Source organism: Dipteris shenzhenensis, chromosome 24 (assembly GCF_047967505.1).
Source record: "Dipteris shenzhenensis isolate YYH24624 ecotype China chromosome 24, Dip_SZ_1.0, whole genome shotgun sequence".
Taxonomy (NCBI): domain Eukaryota; kingdom Viridiplantae; phylum Streptophyta; class Polypodiopsida; order Gleicheniales; family Dipteridaceae; genus Dipteris; species Dipteris shenzhenensis.
This window is the reverse complement of record NC_141619.1, coordinates 15231797-15259311: the sequence shown is the minus strand read 5'-3', so window position 1 is coordinate 15259311 and position 27515 is coordinate 15231797. Positions and strand designations below refer to the sequence as shown.

The 27515-nt window shown below is 45.3% G+C and overlaps 1 protein-coding gene across 2 annotated transcripts in view; it reads right to left on the bottom strand.

Annotated features, from left to right (window-relative positions):
- LOC147886265 (sphingosine kinase 1-like) overlaps positions 1 to 25075 on the bottom strand; it is a 47049-nt gene extending 21974 nt beyond the window's left edge. Inside the window, exons 1-7 of one of the 2 annotated variants that reach the window (XM_087395113.1) lie at positions 24150 to 25075; positions 23288 to 23410; positions 17894 to 17994; positions 8782 to 8854; positions 4870 to 4959; positions 4651 to 4728; positions 4426 to 4496 (exon numbers count right to left, since the gene is read on the bottom strand). In XM_087395113.1, the coding sequence (XP_087251239.1) occupies positions 4426 to 4496; positions 4651 to 4728; positions 4870 to 4959; positions 8782 to 8854; positions 17894 to 17994; positions 23288 to 23410; positions 24150 to 24462 (849 nt within the window). In that variant the 5' untranslated portion in view covers positions 24463 to 25075. The remainder of the gene's footprint in view (positions 1 to 4425; positions 4497 to 4650; positions 4729 to 4869; positions 4960 to 8781; positions 8855 to 17893; positions 17995 to 23287; positions 23411 to 24149) is intronic. The other variant, XM_087395114.1, reaches the window with a different exon arrangement.
- Positions 25076 to 27515: the final 2440 nt, after the last annotated feature.

Here is a 27515-nt window from a genome sequence, read left to right as displayed (position 1 = left end):
AGTCCCCTGGTGCTTTTGCGAAGTAGCCATAGTGGTGGATGGTTGTGAGGATGTAGCAAAAGCAATGCCCTCTTTCCTGGCCCTCTTCTCTGCATGAGAGGAACCAATAGCACTAGAGTCACTATCCATAGCATCATCAAGGTTGATAGTGTGAGACTCAGGCCCCAACAAATCCTCATCTTGCAAGGCAGCAGGCATGGTACTAGGTCCACCACAAAGTTTTGGATGATCTCTGATAACTTTCTGCGCAATCTCAAAAGGAACAAAAGTACATCCACCAATTCCCCTACCACCAAGTCCAGACACATGGAGAATAAGACGTGTCGCTGAGCTCACAAAAGGCTCGCCACAATAATTGCATTTCCACTCTTTGTTTCCTGACCCCGTTGCCACAGCGGGGTTAATCATAGTGGTATGGATCCCCCAAAGTGGATTTGGAGGTTTAGGCATGGTAAATCTCTGCTGCAGCCTGCTATGCTGTAATTCTCTGTTGCTATGCTGTAATTCTCTGCTGCTGCTATGACCTGCGACCTGTCATGTTGGCATGCACACGAGCATAATTCAATATAAATTTTGGGAGAAGTAGAACAAGCAAGTAAACTGCAATCTATAGACTAATTGTGTTGAGAAATGCACATGCCAAGCTTGAAGCAAGCTGCAATAGAAGCTTCAAGGCTCAAGCATTAAGCAGTGACAAATCTAATGCATAAGGTGCCATGCAGCCCTAAGGAGGCCAAATTAATTAGGGCTTTCAGCCCATACTTTGCCCCCTTTAAATTTACTGTTATTCTAGCAGGCTCTTATATGAAACAAACCCAGAAGAGGGCCAACTTTCTTAGGGATTTCAGGAATCAGCCCATAATTGCCCCAATTTTTTGGGAAAGGAGAAAGCAAGATGCAGAGTGGAGCCAGCACTATATAACGAGATAAAAGAAGGCTGAAGCAAACGATGCAGTGTGCACAATGTGAACCTGAAGGCAGGCTGAGCTCCAGCCTCCAACGTTGATGCTCGTCACCCAAACCAGCAGGCTGCAGAAGGTGCCAAAAATGAACGTACGGTAAATCCGTACAGTGTACGGCAGATCCGTACGGTGTACGGCGGATCCGTACGGTGTGTACGTCGAGTCCGTACGGTGTGTACGTCCTGTCTGTACGAGATACGTCAAGTTTGTACGGCAAATCGTCAGCAGTTGTGCGGGAGAGGCGAAAGAGCGTACGGATACCGAAAGGCTTGTACGGCGAAACGAAAATGCAAAGTCTAAGGTTCCAAAACGTAGGGTTTTTTAAATTTTATAAAAAAAATTTAGAGCGTGTCTAAATGTGTCTTAAGGTAAGACACGTGTCTTAAGTGTCTTAAGTGTCTTACCATAAGACACGAGTGTCTTAACAACCATGATCATTACTTTGCAAACAATGTCGAGCTTGGCATAAAGATGTGCTTTCTTCAAGAGACAAAGACCAAAAATGACTGAGTTCAGGTAGATTTTGCCCGAGCAACCATATACCTCAATGTTTTGAGATAATTTTTGCCATAATCACGAATAACTGATTGCATACGAGCAACAAATGCATCCCAGGCATAATCAGTATCAATAAAACTCTGAGGTGAAAGAGGTTGACACGCATCATACAAAATGATCATGATCCAAATAGCTATTGTTAACCATGAGGAGCCTTCTGTGTGGAAGCCTATCATCTGGCATGTCATGCAGAAAAATCCTCAAACATAGAGGTGCATGATCAGAATGCACAAATGCATAATCAACTGACAAGGTAGTAGTAAAAGTATCAGAGTGCTGAGGATCAACTCTGCACCACTTGTCCAGTCTAGCTTTGTATGTAGATTGAGCATTGTGCTAGAAAGTAAACCCAGGCAGCAATGGATAAGATGCTGTCCAAAGATCAGCAAAATTGAAATCAAGCAACAATTTAGACCAGCTCTGCCTCTCAGAGGCCAACATATGTGTATGGCCAGATGTATTATCCCCTGGCTGAGGAGCATTGTTGAAGTCACCACAAAGAAAAGCATATTGCCTCCATGGATACCTCTACATATCTTCCCAAATTTGTCCTCGATGACGGGAGGATTGAGGAGCATAGACAGATGCAGATGCAAAGATATCACCCTGTACAATGCATTGCATAACCATCCATCTGCCTTGTGAATCATTGAAGGCCACAGAGGGATGAAGATCATGCCTGATCAGAAAGACCACTCCCGAAAAGGAATGCTGTCCAACATAGAAAATCTCATAACCGTGAAAATGACCATGCTGTCCAGCATACACATGCTGATTATGTTCCTGTAAAGCTACCACATGTGGCTGTAAGTGATTGAGATACCCCCAGACTGTCTTCCATTTAGAAGCATCACACAAACCCTGTACATTAAGTGTCAAACATATAAGTTTTGACAGCATATTTATAGAATATGTACAGCAGAGAGCGAACTGAAATCAGGCCTGCATATCGACCTCAAGATCCGGAACTCAGCCCTGAGGTATCACAACTGGTGGAGAAGTGGACAGCAAACCAACAATATCTTCTTCAAGAAAGAGAGTCCGACTGGCTGTCACAGCTGCCCATGTAACTCCTGAATTTTCTTCAGGAGTACGACCAGCCGAGGATGCACCATTCCAAGTGCAAGAAGGTAAAGATCGTCTAGCAACGACAGTTTTCCTGGGAGTCTGCCAAACCTCCTGCAAAGTTTTGTCTTCCCTTTGGGCTGAGAGGTGGAAGGCATAGAGGGAGAGGCATTCCCATTGGACACAACTAGTGTCTTGCCTTTTTCCTGAGCTGGAGTAAGAGGCTTGACACCCTTCTGTTTGAAAACGGGCTGACCCATCATTTCTTTAGTAGGCATTTGAGAAGGCATATTTTCCAAAGGCCTTTTGTGCATAACAAGAGGGCACTGAGAAGCCATGTGGCCAAACTTCTTACATTCAAAACATGCACCTGCAAACAGGCCCCACTTGAGCTTGTAAAAAGCACTGCCCATATCCACCTGATTCACCATAACAGAATAGGAGTCAGGAGTGGGATGATCAGTATCCCACAAAATGCAAAATCAGAAGAAGCCAAGCACTGAGGGAAGTCAACCACTTCCACCCATACCGAACAGCGATGGCGAATTAAAGCCTGATAATCCTTGGTGGGTGACCAGGGCAAAACATGCACCATCTGCTGCCCATAAAACAAAGGGGAGTGTTCAAGGAGCATCTGTTTGTGCAGTTCATCTATCATAATAACCTCAAAAAACCCCCGAGCAGCATAATGCACTTTCCGAACAAAACCACCACCCAAAGTCCTGGTGAGCCAATTTCCCACATCTGCTGCAACAGGCATGCGTTCCGTGAAAAAAAAAATAGCATGCTTGGCGTATTCACGCACGGGATCATTGATGTCATCCACCTCCACCACGAGCCCAACAGTGGGAGCAAAGTCCTTCCAATCCCGGCGCGTGTCTTCAAAGCCCTCATGCATAACATCAAAAACCAATTGAGCCTCAAGAGAAGCATGCATCGAGCCATCCTGACCCGAGTCCTATTTCTACTTCTTGTGCATGTAGGTCTTGACAGTTTCCATGGGAAAATGAAAGGAGTAACAAGGTGAAGCTGAAAGGGAAAGACAAAAGGAAAATAGAGAGAGAGGCTGAGAACTCTCTCTACAAACAGCACGGACTGACAAAATCTGACTGTACATACGCGACTGTACGGAATGTACGGATTTTTGTATGGAAATATCTGGCAAGTACGGAGAGAGGCTGAGAACTCTCTCTACAGACAGCACGGACTGACAAAATCTGACTCTATAGACACGACTGTACAGAATGTACGGATTTTTGTATGGAAATATCTGGCAGTACGGAATTTTTCTGACAATACGGAATCTGTACGGGTTTTGTACGAACATCTGCACTGAAAATTTCTGGCAGTGCGGATTTTGTACGGATTTTTCTAACAGTATGGATTTCGTACGAAATTTTCTGACATTATGGAATTCCGTACGGATGTACAGACGGCTGACCCCAAAAAAATCTGGCAGTATGGACGGATGTATGGACGGGCTGACGCGAAAACATACGGACAAGCACCCACAGCGTGGGAGCACGAGGGCTGGCACGGGAACCAAGACTAGTACACACACACAGAGCTGCTAGATAATATGTCAAGACAACTAAAATTGATTCTATCTTACTAGAAGCTCTTAAATTAATCAAAACAATAGAAAAATGCACAGGATGGTCCAAGTTATTGAGCAGCTAAGGGAATCAGAGAATAGGTTTGAGAGCTTCTTATGCAAAAATGCTATCCATCCACGACGTAAATGGTAAACGTACATAAATTTTAACTTCCAGCGATTATGATATGAATATTCCTTGAGAATTCTGGAGTATTAAGGATTGGAATATTAATCTATCCTTACATATATATCAGTCCGTAAACTGCCCAGGCTCCTTAACTTTTCTGATTCAATATCAATGTCTGCTACAATACCTGTATTTCATTCACAGTGAGCATGTTAATGGAGAGGAATGTTGATGCAATACAAGGCCAAAATATACCTACTCGCAAAGTTTATGATAAACGCCGACTTTAGTGTGCAAACGAAAAACCCAAGTGAAAATTTCGTTCAAATCAAAGCACCAACCCCAAGTAAGCAACAGAATACTATGGAAACATGTCTGGCCCTGCTTCACAGTCGCAACATCGAGCCCTTGCTTGTGGCCTAAACCACGCACACGTTGGTATGGAAAACACAAGAATAAAATCATCAGTAAGTAAATGTAAAAAAGGCTATACAAAACTTGAATTCAGAGCTCGGAATGCAACATTATCTATGCATCCCCAAGAGAGTCTCTGCATGAACTACCTCGAATAATTGCAAATGTGGCGTTTGCAGCATTACAAGGCTCATCACCTAGATTCAGTACGGATTTTGCCATCCCATTCCCTGTGCCTAGTTTTTCAAGGTCCCAAACAATCACACATGGAATGACATATCAGTGAAGCAACAAACAACACTAATCATGGAACGTTTGAGTATAGCTACGTGCAGCTTGACGAGTTCCATGCATCTGCAAATCAATAATGAGAATCAAGCAATCAATCATCACGAGATCAAGGTGCATGGATGCCAAATTGCTAGTTCAGATTCGAAGGAGAGACAGGAAGACAAAAAAGAAATGAAGAACACAGACTTAGAATCTTTCTCTTGGACTCAATCCTAAAATAAACTACTTGATGCAACTACCAGAGTAACTAGATAATATTAAAAAGTGAAGGCCTGAATCAAGGCTTGTATCTGGCAATACCCTCAGTGAAAAATAAGAGGTGAACAGGTATTTATCATGCACAGCACAGAATGTACACCTTCATAAGCTGGAATATACAATACTTAACAAATTGAGTGAGAGAGAGAGAGAGAGAGAGAGAGAGAGAGTGTGTGCGTGTGTGTGTGTGTGTGTGTGAGAGAGAGAGAGAGAGATGCAGATACAAAAGAAGACAGACAGGAAGATAGAAAGAAAGAAAGAAAGAAAGTTTAGTAAAGTCTTCGAGAGACCGTGAAGGTCTATGAGACTAAAGATAACTGATACAATGAGCGTAACGGTGGCGGTCTCAAAACGGGCCAGCCAACCGTTTCTACAAAAAAGAGGTTATGAAGGACGGTGTGTCTGGGGCACCAAAAATGGGGCAGAGGGGGGAGATACAATATATATGTGCAGGTGGTGATCGTCAGAGACCAATCATAGAGGGGCCGTCAAATGGGAGGCTGGAAAAAACCCTGCGATAGATGATTGGCCTCTGACGTCATGCGGCCTAGTCGAGCTCGGTCGTCGGGGGCGGCGGGTGGCCCTGTGGATGAGGGCAACGGTAACCCCGGTGGGACGGGCAGAGCAGAGACGAGATGTCATGGACCCGGATGTGTGAGTCTGTCCGCTCGCGCAGCTGTCGTGGCTCTGGCTCTCGCTCACGTCCGCATCGTCGGCTAGACTGAGGAGAGGTATCCTGTGATTGGAAGAAATCAGTGATGGGCCACTGTGTGCTGCGCGTGTCGGGTGGCGAGTCATCTCATGTAAGAAAGCGGCTAGGCATTGCTGATCCGGGAACTGCAGCATGTGTGGGAGGCATGTGTGGGAGGGAGCCGAATCCGTTGCGGAAGAGGCAGTGGTACCGGCCTCGAATGGCATAATAGGTAGGACATCTGAAAGCAAAGTGCTCCTCCGACTCGATCTCCTGGAAGTCGCAAAGTGGGCAAAGGCGGCCCTCTCGTGTGATACCCTCTGCGCGTCCGCTCTCGATCCGTAATCCGTGTGACGAAACCCTAAACTGACCGAGGGAGATCCGGAGCGCATGTGGTAGATGAAGCTGTGTGTAACCCGGAGGTGTGATGAAGCCCTCCTGTGAGATCTGGAGGCAGTGTCGACGGTAGAAGTTGAGCTTCACAGGAAGCTCGGGGTGAAGAAACCATGTCCGCCAGGTGTGGAGCTGGAGCAGATCCGCTCGAATGAGCCGTTTGACCTCCTGGTCAGTGGGGGAGAGGAGAGATGATGGAGCATCGAGGCTGTACCGAAAAGGAGGCAACCGGTCTAAGTCGAGGCCCAGTCGAGTGAACCAATTGGAAAGACGATTATACTAGCATCGCTGGTCCCCATCAACGGATAAGGCCATAGAGGAGGATAGGGCTAGCCAAGGTAGGCGGAGGCAACCGTCGGAGGAGGAGCTGAAATCCCTGACTCTGTGTAGATAAGTGATAGCCTGGAAAGCCGCATCGAACTGTAGGGGTGAGGCGCCGACTCTGCTAGAATGATTTGGTGTGGTACCGATGGTTTGCTACGGATCATCCGAGCAAACATCAGTATCTGTAGGCGCTCGACTCGAGCCCACTCTGTGTCTGAAAGGTCGGCTCCCCACCACGAGCTACCGTACATGCCTGCTGGGCGGACCAAAGAATAAAAAAGGAGAGACTTGGTCCACGGGTCCTGGAAGTGGGAGTGGTAGCACTGTCGCTCCAGCCTGGCAAGAGCGGCGTAGCCCCGGCTGATCCTGGCCTGCATGGCCCGGCGCATCGTGAAGATCGGGCCTGAGAAGACAACGCCCAAGTATGTGTATGAGTCAACTATCTCAACAGGGTTGCCGGCAAAGAGGAACTGCTCTCAGTGCATAGTGGGTCTGGAAGTGTTGAAGATCATCACCTTGGTTTTCCCAAGGTTGACCTTCAAGTCATGTGTATCACAGAAGACCTGAAGTCCATCCACGTGTCGCTGAAGACCAGTAGCAGAAGAGGATAGTAGTACTACATCGTCTGCGTATAGGAGAATCTGGATGACAACCTCCGCAAGAGAGCAGCCAGCACCTCCGAGTGTCCTGATGGTGGTCTCGAGCTCGTCGATGTAGAGGCCAAATAGAGTCGGTGACAAGGGACATCCTTGTTTAACTCCGATAGTGCTCGTGATCTCTGGGGTCCAGCTGGTGCCAATCCTGACCTGGCCCGTCACCCGCTCATAGAGAGCTACTACTGCCCAGATAACCTCCGAGTCGTAGCCTAACTCCTGCAGGCGTCTCACGAGTCGGGCGCGGGGAACGGTGTCGAATGCTTTGCGGAAATCCACAAAGCAACAATATACTCTCTGTCTCCTGTGTCTGGCCTCCTCAATGATCCCTCTAAGTGTAAAAATGTGATCGTAAGTCGAGTGATCCGTCCTGAAACCGGCCTGTCCGGATGCCCTGAGCCCCTGTACCTCTGCGCGAGCACTGACCTCGCCATCTAACACTGATGCATAGATCTTGGACATAACATGTCCAATCATGATGGTCCTGTAATTCCCTAGATCCATGGGATCTCCTGCTTTGTGGATGGGTGTGATAGTGTTCAGGATCCAGGCTCTGGGGAACCCGTGGCAGACAGCTTCATTGAACAGTGTTGCCAGGATGGGGGCTAGAGTTTTGATGCCATAGGTAACAAACTCTGTGCATAGGCCCTCATGATCCTTAGCTCGGCCGTTGTGAAGCTTAAGCGCTGCGTGGGTGACTCCTTGGGTTGTGAAGAGGGTGCAAGAAGTGGGGCGGGGGGTGGCTGAGAGGTCGGGAGGAGGCTGATCAGGGATATCATAGAGTGTACGTGCGTAGGAGTGCCAGAGGGAAGTGTCTGTGAGGGGGGAGGGGGATCGGCGTTCTAGGAATTTCCTCCAGAAATCCTTGGAGTTTCTACTAAACAGAATGTTCAGTAGCGTATCCTCATTCTGTCGCAGGAAGGCTAGCTTCTTGCGACGGACTAGTCGACGATAATCCCTGGTGAGATGTGGGTTGGCCCTAGTGTTTCGCTGGGTCGTGAGTCGGAGTGTGCGGCGTAATGCTTTACACTCATCATCATACCAACTATTGCAAGGGTTGGAGCCAGCGGGTGGAGGGCGAGTGGACCGAGTAGTGGAAGGAAAAATGTGGCGGGCTGCATTGTGAAGGGAGTGGGTGATAAGGGCGGCTCGGTGATCTAGAGAGGGTATGGTGTCTATGTGTCTGAGGAGGGAGGCTAGGTGGGCTGAGTAATCAGGTGAGAGGTTATGATCAAAGTGTATATCATGATAGGTAGTGTAGTGCGGGGTGTGGCTGGGAGGGGCTCGAGGCGCAAGGATATGAAAGAACAGATAAGTGTGGTCGGCTCCTGGGGGTAAGGGTGCAGTACAGAAGTCAGTGATCTGTGGGGCTAAAGCAGGGTGAGTGCTGAACGAAAGAGTACTGCAGAAGAAATTATATGAATATGCCGGGGAAGAAACCCACTCACCTGCCGGTATCACCCCCAGAGGCAGCTTTATCACATTTTCCCAATCTGGCCTTTCCAATAGACCGTTTAAAACCTACAAACAGTAATCCAAAACAAAATTAAGAAACACACCAACAAGGGAGACAACAAATTTAGGTTTGAATGCAAAAATAGATGAAACAACACGTCTTCATAAATTTAAAACCTACCAATTTAGGTTTGAATGCAAAAATAGATGAAACAACATAAACTATTTAAAACCTACAAACAGTAATCCAAAACAAAATAAAGAAACACAACAAGGAGACAACAAATTTAGGTTTGAATGCAAAAATAGATGAAACAACACGCCTCCATAAATTTTGTAATTTGAACCTATTAGTCCAGACCAATAACTTTTTACCAATCTGAAAATGTACATAAAGAAAAAATCATGTCCTTCACACAAGATAAAGGACGAGATAAATATGCTGCAGATAACTATTTACAGCAAAAGTGTTTAATGTAAAGAAAAAAACCTAGATGGACCCAAAAATTTCAAGTGTTCATGTCCACAATTAATAGGATGGCATAGTTCAATCATAAGTAAACAAGGAAAGGGTCACTTTTAAACCCTGCCCTCCACGCAGCATATGGATTTACTTAACTTGTTCATGGTTAAGTATCCTGTTTTAATAGGAAATGTGGTCAAAACATCATCTTTCTAGATTGATAACAAGGACATCAAACCACATGAGCAGCGATGCAGAAATAAAAATTGCCACAAAATGCAAAAACGCCTTGTTTGTCACCACACAATGTCTACAAATGTGAAATTACAACAAGTACTGGCTATCCCAAAGCTCAATCATTTCCCATAACTGTCACAGATGCATAGAAAGGCCTGGATGAGTCAGTGTCAAATTGCATCAGAGGGTGGAATTTCACTCTCAGGAGTGAAATTTCACCGCTGAAAGTGAAATCGACTGTCAGAACTCTAAAAAACAGCAACCCAGAGTGCAAGCATACTGTTTTTGCGGGATTGAGCCCATTTTGAAGTCAAATTTGTCAATTTTTGCAGGATTGAGCCCGTTTTGAAGTCAAATTAGGGAATGGAGGGGTTCCCCAGGTTGCCCATCTCCTTGTATCATAGACACTTGCCATGTAAACCATAAATCTCAACTTGCTGGCAAAATGCTCCACGAGTTAGCATCACTTTCTTGGGTAATGTCTCAAGGTCCTTGATTATCAAGGTCACCTTCAAAACTCCATCATCGTGAATCACACAAGTAGGGGTGCCAGGGGTTCGACCACGAGATAGTACAAACCCATGCCTTGACAAGGAAGACCAAACTCGACCACCTCCCCATCAGGATTCAATAGAAGTAGATCGCCCCATAGGCTCAAATCCCCACAATGACTCCAACAGATGGGAAGTGGACCAGTGCTCGGGGAAAGAAGTGAGGCTCATATGCTGTGAAGCAAGCCAAGAGAAAAGCCCATCAGAGACAAGAGGCCACATATCAATAGGCATCTAAGCCACCTATGGCACCAGACCAAGGCCAAGAACCTAAGGCCCACACTACTAGACTAGCTTCACCAAATAGAAAGCAATGCATTGATACTTGGCCCTTGGATCCCCAATGCAAGAGCAAGCTCCCGTCCCACAAGAACCCATAGCAATAGCCCTAACCCCACAACTCTTGTGATCTGCACTAGGAGTTTCAGCCTTCTAGTCAAAAGAGTTTCTGCTCCCTGACTCTCCTCCTATCTCCCCCGAAGACTGACCCTCGGCCCTCTATAGTACCTTGACTACCTAGCCCACAATCATACCACAACCTCTCCATCCCCTACCCCATGGCCCTAGAGCACCTAACTCCCCATCCTCCTACTTCGCCTTCCCATTCTAGTCCCTCACCTAGCCCCTCAAGATCATCTTATCTTCCCCTTCACCCACTCCTAGCATCAAATCTGCAAGGAACCCTTCATCAAAACCAAGTGCCTTCTTTTAGCCACCAGGACGTAAGCCCCATGTCGGATACCCACTTTCTCACAAGTTGTGGCACTCGAGGCCCTAGAACTATGCGAAGGTGCTACAATCATACCCTCTTGCTCTTGAGGGATTCTCTAGCTCCTCAAAAGGCAGCACCATCACGGCAATTGGGAGCTTAGTCTGGCCCTTTTGACTTTAATGTTACGGCTAATAAGGAGGACCAATGGGCTTGCAACCTCTTTGACTTCTCATAAAGGTCCAAATGATGCACACTTGAGGGAAATCGATTGGTTGACAAGGTCAAGACTTATGGATAGAGCACGACTAGAAGGCTGTTTATTACATTGTGTTCCCCAAGGACACGCCTAGACTCGTGCATAGGGGTGGTGATTAAACTAGAGACAAACATGAAACTCCACAATGTCACTCAAATGGCCCCTGAACCAGTGTCAAGCACGTTGGGAGTGAATTCTTTGACTATAATGTATTAGGTCCATAAAGTAGGCTTGGAGCTACTGATGCTTGGAGAACGCTCGTGCACATTTGGATTACTTCTACTCCAAACATCTAGCACAATCCACTCATTTCAAGGTCCCATTACACAAGCTTCTAGCCACCAAAAATCCTTGGCAATAATTATCAATTGCTAAGTGCTTGCCGAACATAGATTCAAGGGTCATCAAAGGAGACTTTAACAACCTAGAGTTCATAGAGGATAAGATGTTGGATTAGGGTTGGTCACCTCCCCACCTATGAGCCCCCAAATGAGGAGTGCATCAAGCGGGTAGATCATAGGACAAAAGCAAGTGTTTTGGGTGGGCAGCAAACAGGCTGCCATGTGGACAGCAAAGAGAGGAGTGCACCTGGCAGAGGAGGGTAGATCTGAGACAGAAGTGTCCAGAGGAAGTCCATGCATGGAGAAGAAAGATCTGCACAAGATATGCATATGAGAGAGAGAAAGAGAGAACGAAAGAAAGATATATTACCATCCTCAGGAAACCTCACGGGCCTATGGGACAAATCATACACCAAAAAGATAAACACCAAACATCAGTTGTAGACTGAGAGTCTCTTAGGAGCGTGTATAACACTCACAAAGTTATTATAGGTTAACTACGGTCTACTACAAAAGATAATCGGCCTGCATTACACCAGATTAAGACTGAGAGTCTTTGGGTTTGGATTTGAATCTTTGATAAGTGCTTTTCCATCTCTATAAACAGCCCATTTTCCTTGCTTGCGGGCTTCCTTCACTTTGGTCGGTTCTGTTGCTTTCAGCTTGAGCTGAGTAGGAGTAAGCTCCTCCGAGATCCATATTTTAATGCCTCTCAGCTTATTGGTTTGTCTGAGAACCTTACTCCTCCAATGCGTAGACACCGGGTATTATTCTCCCTCCTTTCTTGTTCCTGTACCTCTTCATATACAGGCGCTGCTTGAAGCTTCACTGTGTATCTGCAGAACCTCCTGTATGATTTCTTTCTTGCCATTGCTTTCCATTCCTCTTGAGGGCTGCAACCACAAGCCTGAGCTCTACTGTAGATAATAAATCTGCTCATTTGGATCTGTGCCAATCTTTCACTTGTACGTCAGTACGAATGGGCTAGGTGTTGCAGTATGAGGGCTTCTAATCGGGGTAGAAAGAAAGAAAGTTTATTATTAAAGTCTTCGGGAGACCGTGAAGGTCTATGAGACTAAAGATAACTGATACAATGAGCATAACGGTGGCGGTCTCAAAACGGGCCAACCAAACGTTTCTACAAAAAAGAGGTTATGAAGGACGGTGTGTCTAGTCCTAATACAAGAAATATGTGTCTACCTCCAGATGATACAAAAAAGAAGGGGGGGGCACCAAAAATGGGGCAGAGGGGGGAGATACAGTATATATGTGCAAGTGGTGATCGTCAGAGACCAATCATAGAGGGGCCGTCAAATGGGAGGTCGGAAAAAACCCTGCAATAGATGATTGGCCTCTGACGTCACATGGCCTAGTCGAGCTCGGTCGTCGGGGGCGACGGGTGGCCCTGTGGATGAGGGCAACGGTAACCCCGGTGGGGCGGGCAGAGAGCTGAGACGAGATGTCATGGACCCGGATGTGTGAGTCTGTCCGCTGGCGCAGCTGTCGTGGCTTTGGCTCTCGCTCACGTCCGCGTCATCGGCTAGACTGAGGAGAAGTATCCTGTGACTGAAAGAAATCAGTGAAAGGCCGCTGGGTGTCCTCACGTTGTGTGTGATGCTTGTGTCGCCGTGCTCGGAGAGAGGTATCTCGGTGGCGAGTCATCTCATGTAAGAAAGCGGCTAGGCATCGCTGATCCGAGAACTGCAGCATGTGTGGGAGGGGGACGACGAATCCGTCGTGAAAGAGGCCTTGGGAAACGCCATATTGGGCCATGGTGGATCTGAAAAACCCTTTGCTGAGTCTAACACCCCAAGCTGAGCCAAGGGCTCAGCTCAGCCTGGGCTGACTTAAATCTGACCTGCAACTCCCCTCAGCAGCTCTCGACCCTTTTCTTCCTTCGACCTTTGACCTGGTGTAGCGGCTCTTCTGCTGGCGGCACGACGAGGCTGAGGCTGAGGCGACGGATGGTCTATGCTACATGCAACAGAGGGCTACAGAGGGAAGAAGCAAATAGTTTGGCCTTGGGAAACGCCATATTGGCCATGGTGGATCTGAAAACCCCTTTGCTGAGTCTAACACCCCAAGCTGAGCCAAGGACTCAGCTCAGCCTGGGGCTGACTTAAATCTGGCCTGCAACTCCCCTCAGCAGCTCTCGACCCTTTTCTTCCTTCGACCTTTGACCTGGTGTAGCGGCTCTTCTGTTGGCGGCACAACGAGGCTGAACCTGAGGCGACGGATGGTCTATGCTACATGCGACAGAGGGCTACAACTCATGAGCTATGGGGTACACTATGGGCAAGCGACAAGCGATGGAGGGCTATGGGCTACGACAAGCGATGGAGGGCTACGGGCGACGGAGAGAGATAGATAGATAGATAGATAGAGAGAGAGAGAGAGAGACAGAGAGAGACAGAGACAGAGAGAGAGAGAGAGAGAGAGGGGGGGGCACAAGTTTGGTGGGTGCAGAACCACCCTAATCTTCTTTTTCATTCATTTATATATGTGTTTGAGTATTGTACATAACCGGGGTTAAGGCACAGTGACCTTTAACCCCCACAACCTCCCACTTAAAGGACAATGTGCCTTTAAGGGAGAATAACTAGTGAGCATACTATCCAATGCCCATCAATACACGACAATACTCAAACCGCTGACTAGGTAGACTCTTCGTCAGCATATCTGCAGGGTTATCATTTGTATGAACCTTGACAAGCTCTATGCGCTTGTCCTCAAGTACCTCCCTAATGAAATGGTACCTGACCTCAATGTGTTTGGTCTTTGCATGAAAGACCGGATTCCGTGCTAGCTGAATAGCACTCATGGAATCACTATGCAATGTCGGTACACTTGTATGAATCCCCAAATCTCCCACTAGCCGATCAAGCCATATAGCCTCCTTGCAACCCTCTGTGGCTGCAACATACTCAGCCTCTGTGGTAGACAAAGCAACGCACTTCTGTGTGCGAGACAGCGATGACATCAGTGATGACGTTATCACCTGTACGGAATGCCACATTAGCATGTGCGGACTGTTCTAGAGCAGTTTCGGAGGCTGGAGGGGACCTGAACAGAAGCAGATCTGTAGCAGCAGGAAAAACAAGGCATTGCGGGTATTTTGAGGGCCAGAAGAGGCCTAGATATGGTAACAAAAGGCGGGTGGGGGGGCCTGTTTGGGTCGGCCAATACCCCCTACTAGTCGGCTGAAACAGAGAGGGGATTTGCCCCTGTAAAAGGGGGCCTTTGGGTCCCCATTATGCATCACCTCAAGCAGCAGGAACCAGCAAAGTGGAGCAGCCAAAGAACCCTCTCTTCGGCTGATATTCAGGAGGTGAAGGAGAGGACTAGAAGCTGCAGACAAAGAGCTTGGAGGGCTGCCCAACTAGGCTGACTACCCAGGCAGTAAGGTGGAGGGATCGCTGGACAGAACGTCTACATAAGCTCAGAGGAGCACGTGGGCTTAGAGATCTAGAGGTGCCAAGCAGATGGTAGGAGAACTTTTGGTAAGATTGGAGGACCATGGTTTGGTGGGACTCCACATCTCTTTTGTATTGTGTCTGGTTTTGGATGGAAATAAATCATTGTGGATTCTATATATTTCTTGGAGCATTGTCCATTTACTGGCTTGCACACACACTTATTATTGTGAAGTGTATAACACAAAGTTAAAGAAGTTTTGATTCCGTAGTGAAACACTCCCGTGTATAATTCCTGGGATGCTCTATCAGTCTTCCGCTGCGGGATACCCTCTACAGGGATTTCGTTTTCTAACACAAGCTAGGGAGCCCTTCTTTTTCAAGATCCCCAGCAAAGAACAGCACTTGGAAGCAGTTTATCTTCTCCGCCAAGGGTCAAGACCCAAAGTTTCTAGATTAAAGCACAGTCTCAACTATTCGCTCGATCAGCATCATCAAGATCGGGTGCTAGAGAAGTTGAACCACTTCTATCTGGGTCATCGGGCCATGCATAGGGGAAACATTACAAGCATTTTGGAGGGTACAACAACGTCATACCATTCTCTCGTTGTGCTTCGCCTCGAGCAGCCCTTTTTAAGAAGGTAGGCAAGGATCTTAGAAGGAGATCCACCAAGCCCTTGTCCGAATCTGGATAGTTATAAAATGCACTTTCCCAGAATGGGAATGGTTGGGCTTGATGGACAACAAAGGCCATTCAAAGCAATTGTGCAGAGCTTCAGGCACAAGCACTTAGCCACAGAAGTGCCCTTCATGAGAGAATAAGAGAGAGAGAGATAGAGAGAGAGAGACACACACACACACAGAGAGGACCTTGGCCGTCATAGAGAGGCTTAGAAAGAAGCGATATTTACTATGGCTAAGTAGACGAGTAGGAGTGTGCATAGATTGAGTGCGCATAGACTAGGGTTCTAGGTGGTGGAGGCCAGGCATGCAGAATACTAAAATCTTACTCACCACAAGACCTAGATCCGCAGGGATCATGGCAAGGATCGAGCTTCAACATTTGACCACCTCCTTGTGTAGACAGTTGTTCCAAGCAAAGGAGGCCACCCTCAAGTGGTCAATACATGAAAACCCTCAAGGAGGCCACCCTAAAGTGGTCAATACATGAAAACCCTATATAGCATGTACGTTCGAGGGGTATTTATAAAACCCCCTACTTAAATATTTTTTAGTTTAGGTATACTCCTTATGTGCCCCTATTTATAATTAAAACACCCCTTCTATATGGAATTTTTCGCTTTTCAAATTAAAAAATCCCTTATGTATATGTATTTTCTATAACAACACAAAATTGTAAAAACCCTTCTATTGAACTTACCGCTATCTTACATGAATTTGAGCGACCCCCCAAGGATGCAAGATTGAGGAGATTGATGCAGCCATCAAAGAGGCTTGGCAAAGAGGGACTTAAAGGGGGGTTGCAAATGCCACAAAGGCTCATTTGGTTAGGCCAGTACTTCTAGACAGGAGTCCCCCTCAAAGCCTTTTTCATGGCCTATCACTATAAATTGTGTGATGATGGGGTTTCCAAGATATGCCCTACCCGTCTTCTTCAAGGAGAGGTTCTACAGTTTGATGTAGAGGTTGTTGACAGTGACCCTGAGGATGACAAGCTTTAGACTCCCTTGAGTGATAGAGGATCAAAGTTGTGGCGCAACCGAGGAAGGAATGGACCATTGACCCCAGATTGGACAAAAAGGACTACACCCAATGTAGGCTTCGGCTTTGGGAGGACCATCCCTTGGGGGAGCTGCAAAGGGATCCGAAATAATGGTTTTGGCCAAGCTAGGTAGGGCAGTTTGAGAGGGCAATGCATGTACACTTCTCCCACACTAGCTGCATTGGCATACACTTGCAGCTAGCTGCCTCCCTCATGACACTCATTGGAGCAGTAGGGGTTGCATGAGGTCCTTATCAAATTTGGTTTGGATTGTGAACCAACCTTTGGCCAAGGAAGATCTCTTATTTCTTCTGGCTGGTGGCTCACAAAAGGCCTTCCCATAGGTCCCTCACTGAACCAGAGGAGGAAGATTGCACACGCCACTGCTGTGCAGCAGGGGACCTAGAGACGAACGACTGTTGCTAGGATTCAACAGATTCAACGTTCATTCATGCAGCCTGGCTGACGAAGGGGAAGCATGACTTTTCCATAGAGATGATCTCCCTGACCTACTTGGTGGATGGAGAGAGGGTCACAAAATAGGACATCCAAGACTTGATACCTCCCTCTCAGCAATATCCCAATGCCAGATGACAACCTCTAGGAGACAATGGCCAGCATCACCACCTAGAGCATTTGGGTCACATTGTACCTTGTCATGGGGGGCAGACTGGCTGCCACCCTTGTCGATATTCGGTTTCTATACCTTGCATACCATCTACATATAGAGGGCTCTAGGAAAACCACCGAGAGGCAGGAGCGCTTCTGCAAGGCATGCCTGTAGATATCCATTGTTATCCACCGTGTCGGTTGCTAGCACCTGCTTCTAGGGAACCCTAGGCAGCAAACTGAGATCCTGTGAAGCAGGCTAGATTTCTTTCTCAGCCATGGATTGTTGACTCTTTGTATTGCTTTCAAGTCTGAACAGAAGGACCTTTCCTCTGAAAGGGGAAAAAGAAAAGGACAATATGTTGGGCTCTAATACACATGTATAACAAGTTAATTTTGTCTTACAAATCAAGCACGATGATAAGTGAAAACAAAGAACTTGAAGTTGAAGCTTGAATGTACAGACTTTCAAGAACTGTCATTGGGACTCTGCAAACTTTCTATCTAGCCACAAAAGATCATAGAAAATATGTTGTGCTTTCATATATTTTGAAGTTCTATTTTCTAAAAGAATCATGGAAGCAGTTTATCTTTATTTATGAGTAGACATGTGAGTGTTGCAGACTTCTCAAATGCAACCTTTTTTTTCTGCTTACTGATAGAATGTACCATAACGGTTTGGAACTATGGTTTTCAAAGCACCAACATTGAAAATGAACTTACTAAGCCCCCCCCCCCCCCCAAAAAAAAAGAAATTTTAAGGATTCACGATCCTGGAGGACAAGAGGAAAAGTACAAACCTCCACAAGCACACCATCTCCACTGACACAAACAATGCCATCATATTGAGAAACATCTATGGATTTTGCTAGATCTTTGGCATGGCGCTGAAATTGAGTTTCTGTTGAATCCATGCATCCATAACCAAAGGGGGAAAAGATAGTTAGATGATCAGCAAATCTTAAGTAACCAAGAACTATGCAGTTACAAGCTGAGATAACATCAACAATAATAATCAAGGTGGACTATAACTGAAGCATGTTACAGCTTAGACTACAAGATAGTGCACGATGTAAGATCATACTTCGCTACATGAATGTATGCACAGCACGTAAAGTTTCCAAACCTTGTGCATGAATGGATTTGACAATTGTTCTCTGTCAATCAAACACTAAAAGATTCATTCCAGACTTCCATCCAAGGAAGTGCAACCTTAGCCACCATGCTTGTTATTGATACACTAGTTCTGGACGAAGAAGTTCTAGTCAAACATGAGAGATTGGGAGGTATATTTAAGCTAAAGGGTGATGTAAAAGAAGCAAAAATAGTTTGAATTTAACAAATAATTACATGAGTGGTTTATTGCCCTACCCACGAGAACTATATCATCCACTTGAAAAGCTCTCAAAGTTCGGAGAGGCCATGGGTCTCTATGATAACTTGGCCTTTAAAACGGGATTCGAGGTGTTCATCTATATACTTATTCTCAGATGTAATGATAACCTCTAGTTGAATACTGGGTATATCTTTCAGAGGACTTTCAATATGTACTCTGCATTTTTAGGGTTGATGTAGCATGTATTGGCACACGCCATCATGTGATGCATCCTAAACTAGGGGTTTCAGTTCAGCCTCCTGATAAGGATAAATTTCTTGCTCATTTTAACACTGCACTGTTGGCAATCAATTAAGAACTCTTTTCTCCAGATTGTGTTCACATTTTCTCAACTGTGTGTTCTAATATGTTGCATTTATTTGGCCCTTCATCAAATATACCTGAAGTATTGTTATCTTCTCTGAAAGGAGTAATATCATAGCTTCCCCTTGCAAGTGTAAAAAAGGGGAAGTACAGATTGGGAAAAGGGGGAATCATAGCAGAAGGTGGGAGGCAGAAAGGGAGAAGAAGCTGAGAGGGGAAGAGAGAGAGAGAGATAGAGAGAAGGGGGGGGGGGAGGGAGGGAGGTTTATTAACGCCCATGGAAAACCCAAAAAGCCTATGAGGAAACTGAAGTCAGCATGATAGTACACCCCTCAAAAGGGGAATTGGAGGTATCTATCACACCTCCAAAAAATTTTTTAAAATAGTGACCCTAGGAATTACAGGAAATACTTCATGTGTCGGGAGTAGTTCTAACATGTATCGTGAGTCAGGTATCGGTCATGAGTAGTCTAAGCTCCATATATGCCCAGCTGGGGTCCCATCAGGAGTCCTGATGTCTCTAGAACATGTCCAAGATCTGTTGTGGGCATCCTCGGCTCCTCTCCATAGGGTGTACTCAAGGGCCGTGTGAAGCTGCCTAGCACTGAGGTGCTGCAATGATAGTACCCCTGATCAGATGGGTAGTTGCAGGACCTGTATTCAATTTCGTGTTGACCTAGTGTACCTAAAATCAAAGTTCCTCGACCACTTCCTCACCTGTGAAGAAGTTTGTGATCTCTTGTCATCTAGGGCTGTGTCCCCCAACCACTTCCTCACCTGTGAAGAAGTTTGTGATCTCTTGTCATCTAGGGCCGTGTCCCATGATGTGTCTCATAACGTCCACCAACCACTTCCTCACCTGTGAATAAGTTTTGATACTGACGTCCACCAACCACTTCCTCATCTGTGAAGAAGTTTGTGATCTCTTCTCATCTAGGGCCGTGTCCCATGATGTGTCTCATGAGTCTAGACCTGAGTTGAGTGACCTTGTATACAGAGAGTGTGGTGCATCTCTGGTCTAGGTAGTCAATGACGCTTCCCATATCTGTCTATCCATGGGTGAAAGGACAATGGTACCTCCCCCAAATCTCCTAGCATCTGGGACACACATCAGGATTCAGGACATGCCCCTCCATCTCCACCTTGTGTGTCACAAAGTGTACAGAGACTCAAATCTATGTGGTGCTGAGTAGCTGCAATCTCAAGCCCTGCTTCAATCTGGAATCTGTAGAGTTCTGGAGGATGATTATTGTGGATCATGCTAGTTGCTATAGGGTTGAAACAGACCCACAATGCATGGTGCAGGGTCCGGTATGTTCCCTGCTTCACAGGAAAACTTGATGTACTTGTTCTTTGTACCTAGGGTGTCTTGATGTACTTTGTGGGTTTGTGATGGATATTGGCGGAGCCATTGAAGAGTGGTGGCATTGTCATTATTCCTGTGTACCAACTTGGTTCCTAGAGTTCAAGAATGATCTGGAGGTCCAATGTATGCAGGCGGCTGGACCAGATTTTCTCAATATGTTCCTGAGAGCTTCTGAAGGGAAGCATACGGAGCGGATATTGTGGGCCCATAGTGTAACACTGAAGTGGGTGTTCTGAGTAAATTCCCACCTGTAAGCTTCCACATCAGGAGAGCATGGAGGCATGATAGCTGGATAGGATGGGGGCCATGAGAGTGTACCATGTGGCCATGGGCATGAGATATGCATGCCACATGAGGACATCACAACGGATCTGGCCCATTGCAAGGGCTGACATGTGGACAGTATTTAGGCTGACAGATAGGCAGCCACTTGAGCCTACTGTAGCGGCAAGAAAGGCTGCCACATGGGCCACATAGGCTGCAGCTGGAGGAGGAGACTGGCTAAAAGATCCAGATGAAGAAGCTGGCAGATCTGCAGACTTGAAACAGGAGGTCCGCCCCTATTGCTGTGGGCAAAGGCCAGGCATGGTGGCTATATTAAAAGCCAAGGCTGGGGCAGAGTCCTTTGTAAATGATTCTTGTGCATATATATCACTTGAAGTTAGATCTACGTGAGTGTTCTCTCTTGGTTCAAAGATTCTTCCTTTGATATCACATTCTTCCGCTGTGTAAGAGACCTAGCAAGCTTTATCATCAGGGTACATGCCTAGATTCTCCAACAATACACATTGCACGTGGGTCGGCATTAGGCAACCTTTGACCAATGATATTTATCTTGCAGCCTGCTTCTTCCCTTGAGACATCAGATTTGCAAATGCTGCTACACGTAAGGACCATTCATATCATTATACTCAACATACAATGGCTCACGAGGGAAGGATACTTTGTTGTTAGGAGACTTTATTGCCCGCATGTTAGCCATACTTGAGGAGATACTAATTCCCATAATCATGAGATTGTACTGCCACAAGTAGATACCAGTGACGCAATTTCCAGCCTTACATCAACAAATACATATGTGCGGTAGGGAGCATGCAATATGGGAAATACTTATCTGTATCACTGACAAAATTGATCTTGTACAATGAATTGCAGAGATGAAGTGAGTTCGAGGAATATATATTTCACCAGACGCCCCACAGCATCCAACTTTTATCCACCTCAAAGTCAAGCCCCCATATTCTAGGAGATGACCCCTCTCACCTCTCCTTTTTCCTTGCCTTAGACCATACACACCATTGCTTCCATTTACTATCAATATGAGTTCAATCATACAAATACATACCATATAGCAAGAAATGCAAAACACTATAGCAAGAACAGCACAGAGCTCACAGGCAGTCTAACCCACTCCTAAAAGATGCATAGCCAACCCCTGCCTTGATGGGCAAAAGCAAGCCCAATTCCTTACACATTCTCCCCATAAAGGAGCAAACAATCATTTCCCAACCATGGGAACCCAATCAAAGGATTTGTTCTGAAGAGTTTGTTCCTTAGGATGGTTGGTAATTGTACAGTGCTTTGATGACATATAATGGGCATGAGGAATACATATTTCTCTCACTAGACTGCCCATGCTATCGATTGATTGCAGAAGCATGAGTGCTAATTGGAAAGAGAAATGTAAATCCCATATACATACAAAAGCTCCATCATGTTGATCCACAGAAAGACTAGCTCACAGCAGTGTTATGCTAGCTATATAGTTGTGGCCTTTGCAATCACCAAGTGCTCAAAGATTAGAGCTATAACTGGCTCTCAATAAGGAGAGGCAGACCTTTGTCATTGTTCCTCAATAAAGAGGCTGGCTATGGCTTGCTGTAGAGGTGGGAAGCGCTGAAGCCTCAATGTCTGGCTGGTTTGGGGGCCTTTTATAGGCTGAACCATTACCAGAAAGACCCAACTTGAACAGCCAACTTGAACAGGGGCCACCTGATTGAAGCCTGGGGGAGCTCACATAACGCTCATCGCGCTTACAACAGCTGAATCCTTCAAGCATAGACATTTTTTAATCAGTTTCTTAGCCTTAGGGATGCACTAGGCATAGTGTGGGGGTCTGGATCACATGTCTTGCTCACATAGGCCTCTCCCTCCCTCCCCCCCTCTCTCTCTCTCTCTCTCTCTCTCTCTCTCTCTCTCTCTCTCTCTCTGTGCATATTTTGCATTTGCATTGGTGTGGATGCTCGTTTAGTAGCTCCACCACCACAGCTTGTTTGTACCAGGTTTTTCACAGTCTCATAGACCCATCAGTCTTCCGAAGAATTTAATAAACTTTCTTTCTTTCTTTCTTTCTTTCTCTCTCCCCCCCCCGGATGCACACCCCCCTAAGTACATACATATTCACGCGCGCACAATCCATATGTCAATGTACATGTGTGTATAGACACACTGTACATCTAAGTAACTATGGGAATGTTTTTACATGGAGCTTCAGAGTCTTTTATTTAGTCCTTAATATTATGTTCGCACACATACATACAAGATACCTACATTTGTGGAGATGCATGCACACCACATGCACATGCACACATCCAAGAATGCACTATGTTAGAAAGTTTCCCTAATGTTGAAGAGGGCAGCTGTCTCTTCGAACTATGCACAACTCAAAACACAGTGACCTGCAATCAGCTTTAAGGAATGTGTTTACTTCATCGCTATTTGATGCAGAGGCGAAAATAACAAGCTGAGAATAGACCAGTGCAAATTTATACCAGGTTTGAAACAACACAGGTCTATCTTCCAGCAGCACATCGTGGCCTATGGGCCTTCAATTGATGCAAGTCCACCACAAAGCTTCAAAGCATAAAAGTGGCATGCATAAAGAGCTTTAACCTTTGAATATACTCCGATCGATATGCTTATTCTCGACCACTTTCTCAAGGCAAACGGCAAACTTAACCATGACAAAATGCTAGCTTCTATCTATACATATTATTTTCAGTCAAGATGGTCAAGCCATCCAAAGCTGAGTGATCTAAATTTCTCTTGTACCCTGCATTGTTAGAACAATAATAAAGTCTCCCCAAAAAAAAGACTACAAAATGATGCAAACTGAGGTAGAGTTTGGACCTTTTACAGTGTAGCCAACTCCAGCAGTAAGAAGAAGCGGTTCCACCTGTTCTCTAAAAACTGTAGGGGCCAATCTCTTTCCTCCAAATGGATTCAAAAAAATCAATAACCTTTTTGGTCGTTCTGCATAGGACAGGCATGCCTGTATCACTACGATGCATGTTTAAGTAATTCAATAAAGCAGCATGTAATGCCCTCTAGTTTAGCTGACCTCAAAACCCAAGCATCAATCCGCAAGTGCAGTTCACATTGACTTTCAGAGTGTACTTCTGTTTTTCAATTTCATTTCAGTTTGCATTAGATTTTTTGAAGTGTACTAGAGACCTCCGGTTCTCTTACCAAAGGTTATTCTCTCCTGATGAAGTCGGGTTTGGTCTCACAGGACTTTTTGGCGTTCCTCAGATGTTAATTCTCTCTCTCTCTCTCTCTCTCTCTCTCTCTCTCTCTCAGTTTTAACAGCATAGGATATATGTAGACGCCACTAACTTTAAACGCACGTAATTCATCATTGATCATTTTCTAAATGGCATATTCCCTCTCCTGTTGCTGTGTATTTCCGTGTGCAGAGAAGAAAGGAGCATCTGAAAGCAGTAATTTGTTGCAAGAATCGCCAGGTTGTCAACATACATTTTTCGATTTCTCGTCGATGTTTCACATTTTCGAGAAATTATAATTCGTGATTCTTCTCCCAATAACGGAGCTCTTTTACATTTATGCTTAGTAAGTCGAAATATTAAAAGTCAAGCAGTTTGACAGTCACATAGCTCTTTACGTTTGGATTAGATGTAGGATTGTAGGATCCGTGACAAGGTTTGTGATCTTATGTAATTTGAAGTCGACACAAGCTGCCAAAACAGCGTACCATAGAGGTCTATGCATCTCTGTATGTCTTCGCACCAAGCATTGAAGGAATCTGGATCTCGAATTTCTAGAGTAATTTCTTTTCGAACCCTGTCCTTGCCTCCTCCAAAACAAACACCACGCTCTTGGCGTTTGAAGGTGTGAAGGGTGATGGTGGTTGTCCCTCTGGTGTACCCGATGAGATCGTCCTGCATTACGAGACTTCCAGTGGTAGAACCAAACCATCGAAGCATACCGGTCTGATGAAGGGTGGCTCTAACGGGGCGTCCATTCAGCTCCAAGTCTTCACTGAGGATTACACCAGGGGTGTCCATTGCAGATAGCTATATGGGCAGGGAGGCGAAGTCTCCCGGGATGCGAATTCTGGGTGCGAGGGTGTCATGCAAGCAGCAAACCAAGGATCAGATCAAGGGGAAGCAAAGGAGGAATGCAATGAGAAGTGGTGGGTTTTCGTGGAGATGGGAAGCAGGGAGGGAGAGGCCAGGAATGAAAAGGGGTGGCGATGGGGAGCTAGAAATTGGAGCAAGGAGAAGATGAAGAAGAGGAGGATGAGAAAGGGAGAGGTAAAAGAGCAAAGGAAATGGGAAAGAGGAAGATGATGAAAGGATCAGATGACGAAGAGGAAGCAAGAAGGATGAATTAGGCCAGAGGATCAGAGGATCAGATGATGAAGAGGAGAAAGCAAGGAATGCAATGAGAAATGGGTTTTCCTGGAGATGGGAAGCAGAGAGGGAGAGCTAGAAAATGGGGAATTGGAGAAGAAAAAGAGGATGATGAAAACAGGAGAGGTAATTGAGCAAAGGAAATGGCAAAGAGTATATGATCTGAAAAGGAGAGCGAATTGAGCAAAGGAAATGGCAAAGAGTATGATCTTAAAAGGAGAGGTACTTGAGCAAAGGACTTGGCAAAGAGCCTCATCTCAAAAGGAGAGGTCATTGACCAAATGAAATGAAATGGCAAAGACGTGTAGAATGTCGTTGACTCTCCCTTCTCTCAAGCCATGTTCTTCGTTCATCTCAAAAAAGTGGCTTCCATGCCTCCTTTGCTTTCCCACTACACTTTATTAGGTGTTTACGCACTAGAGCTCCATGCATCGGCCGGATGCATCCAATGCACCATAAGGCAGCATGAGGAACTCTAGTCTGTAAACACCTCAGAGCCGATCCCCGTGGAACAGAGAATCAAGGGACCGTGGCTTGACGTCACGAGGCATCGAAAATGGCACAAGGTACCCGTTGAATCACAACTCTAGCTCGTTTTTCATCGTTGGCTCCACTTTACCAAGTAAGTTGAACTTAGAAGGGCAAGAGAAGGCACTGCAGACCATTAATGCATGACAAAAATAGAGAGTAAGTCCCCAAGTGAGAATTTCTTCGTGGAGAATTATCTCCATCTACCTACCTCCAAAAATGGCACAACGGGTTGCACGAGGCTATGCATGGGGACTCTGAATCGAGTTGGGATCTTCAAACAAGTTGGGAGAGCTAGTCCATAGGGACCGGCTCTAAGGGCAGCTTTAAACGTGTATACAAACTAGAGCTACTCACACCCAACCCCTTAGGTGTTTATAGGCTAGAGCTACCCATGCCTGCCCATGGTGCATTGAATACATCTGGACAGACTAGAGCTACCCATGCCCACCCATGGTACATTGAATGCATCAGCCCAGATGCATTCAAATGCACCATGAGCAGACATGGGCAGCTGTAGTATCTTAAGGGTGTTTATAGACTAGGGTTGCCCATGGCCGCCCCCTTAGGTGTTTATAGACTACAACTGCCCATGTCTGCCCACGTGCATTGAATGCATTTGGACCATGCGCAAGCAATCTTGCTCATCCATGGTCCGTGGGCAATGGTGCACTAGTTTGTAAACACCCTTTGTTCTTCATTCATGTCAAAAAGTTTGGTTCTTTTCCACCACACTTATAAACTAGTTGATCTAGTTATGTTAAAGCATGTTACAATGCTTGAAAATTTAACCTTTAAGAAAATTTAACTAGTCAATTTACTTACATTAAGGCATGTTAAAGATGCTTGAGATTTTCACCTTTGAAAATTTAACCCTTGCAAAAAGGCTACTTTAAGGACCGTTTGTGAGGGAGACACACATGCACACACCAAAAAACAAATGAAAATGGCATCCTCCAACACTCTTGTCCCAACATGTTCCCCCTCGATACTAATTTGCTTCATCTTTTGCAAGATATACAAAGAATATCTCTCCACATGCTCACTCTCCTATATCTAGTTCTCCTCTCTATGAATTCTTGTATTTCTCCCACACCCCAACTATGCTAGGCCAAGCATTAGCTATGGATATAAAGCCCTAGATATACCACATATTTGTTCTAACCTATGGTTTAACCTATGGTTTAGTTACTCTACCTTTTCCTTCACGCCCCAAATTGCTACAATATTTGTTGCTCTAATTATCCTTCTTAAGTCAAATTGCCTAGTTGTTTGTCGCTCTAAATTCCCACCATGGATTGGTGTTGCTATATGTGTGTGAATGAATGGATATGATTGTCACTTTGGATTTCAATATGGAGTCATAATTTTGATTGATGTGATTTTGTAGACTTTCACCAAGTACTTGTCTTTGGGTCTAGTGAGAAAAATGGCATGGTCCTTCCCACATGGTTATGCATTTGGTCTAGCCTCATATACATGTATTCATTCATTACAAGTTGCTCCGAACCCACATGCTCCAAATTCTATGATTCAAGTTATCCATTCATTCCGGGTTCTAAGTTCTAAACATACTTGTTATAGTGGTAGGATATGCTTTTTTGAGACCCGAACTAATCTACTCTAAATATTATGGATTCAATATCAACAGATCTCAGGTTTACTTGATCTAAGTTTCAGATCCGCAAATTTTGAGTTTATCAGTGTTCTTTAAAAATTGTTTGCACACTCACTTATGTCTTTGAATATATATCTCCCTTTGTTTATAATTTCATTTTTTGTTACATATTTGTATTTCCTACATTACTTGCTACGAATATTATATATATCTCCCTTTGTTTATAATTTCAATTTTCGTTACAGATTTGTATTTCCTACATCACTTGCTACAAATATTATTTGTCTTAGTCATGTTGACTATGACCAAGTACACCATAAAACCGCACCAAACACGGCTGGGGTTCTAGTGGATGCTTTGCATGCTTTAGTTGGGGATGCCTAACTAATCTATACATTTGAGATGCTAGATGGTTGGTATTGTGGGTGCCTCCATGTTAATACTGATGTTGCTAGTGTTATTGGTGTTTGACTACAATTATATTTGGATTGATTGATTTGGTGATTCGTTCAATTGGTTGCTAACAACTAATTTTGATTGCAGCTTGACTGTAGGTGAT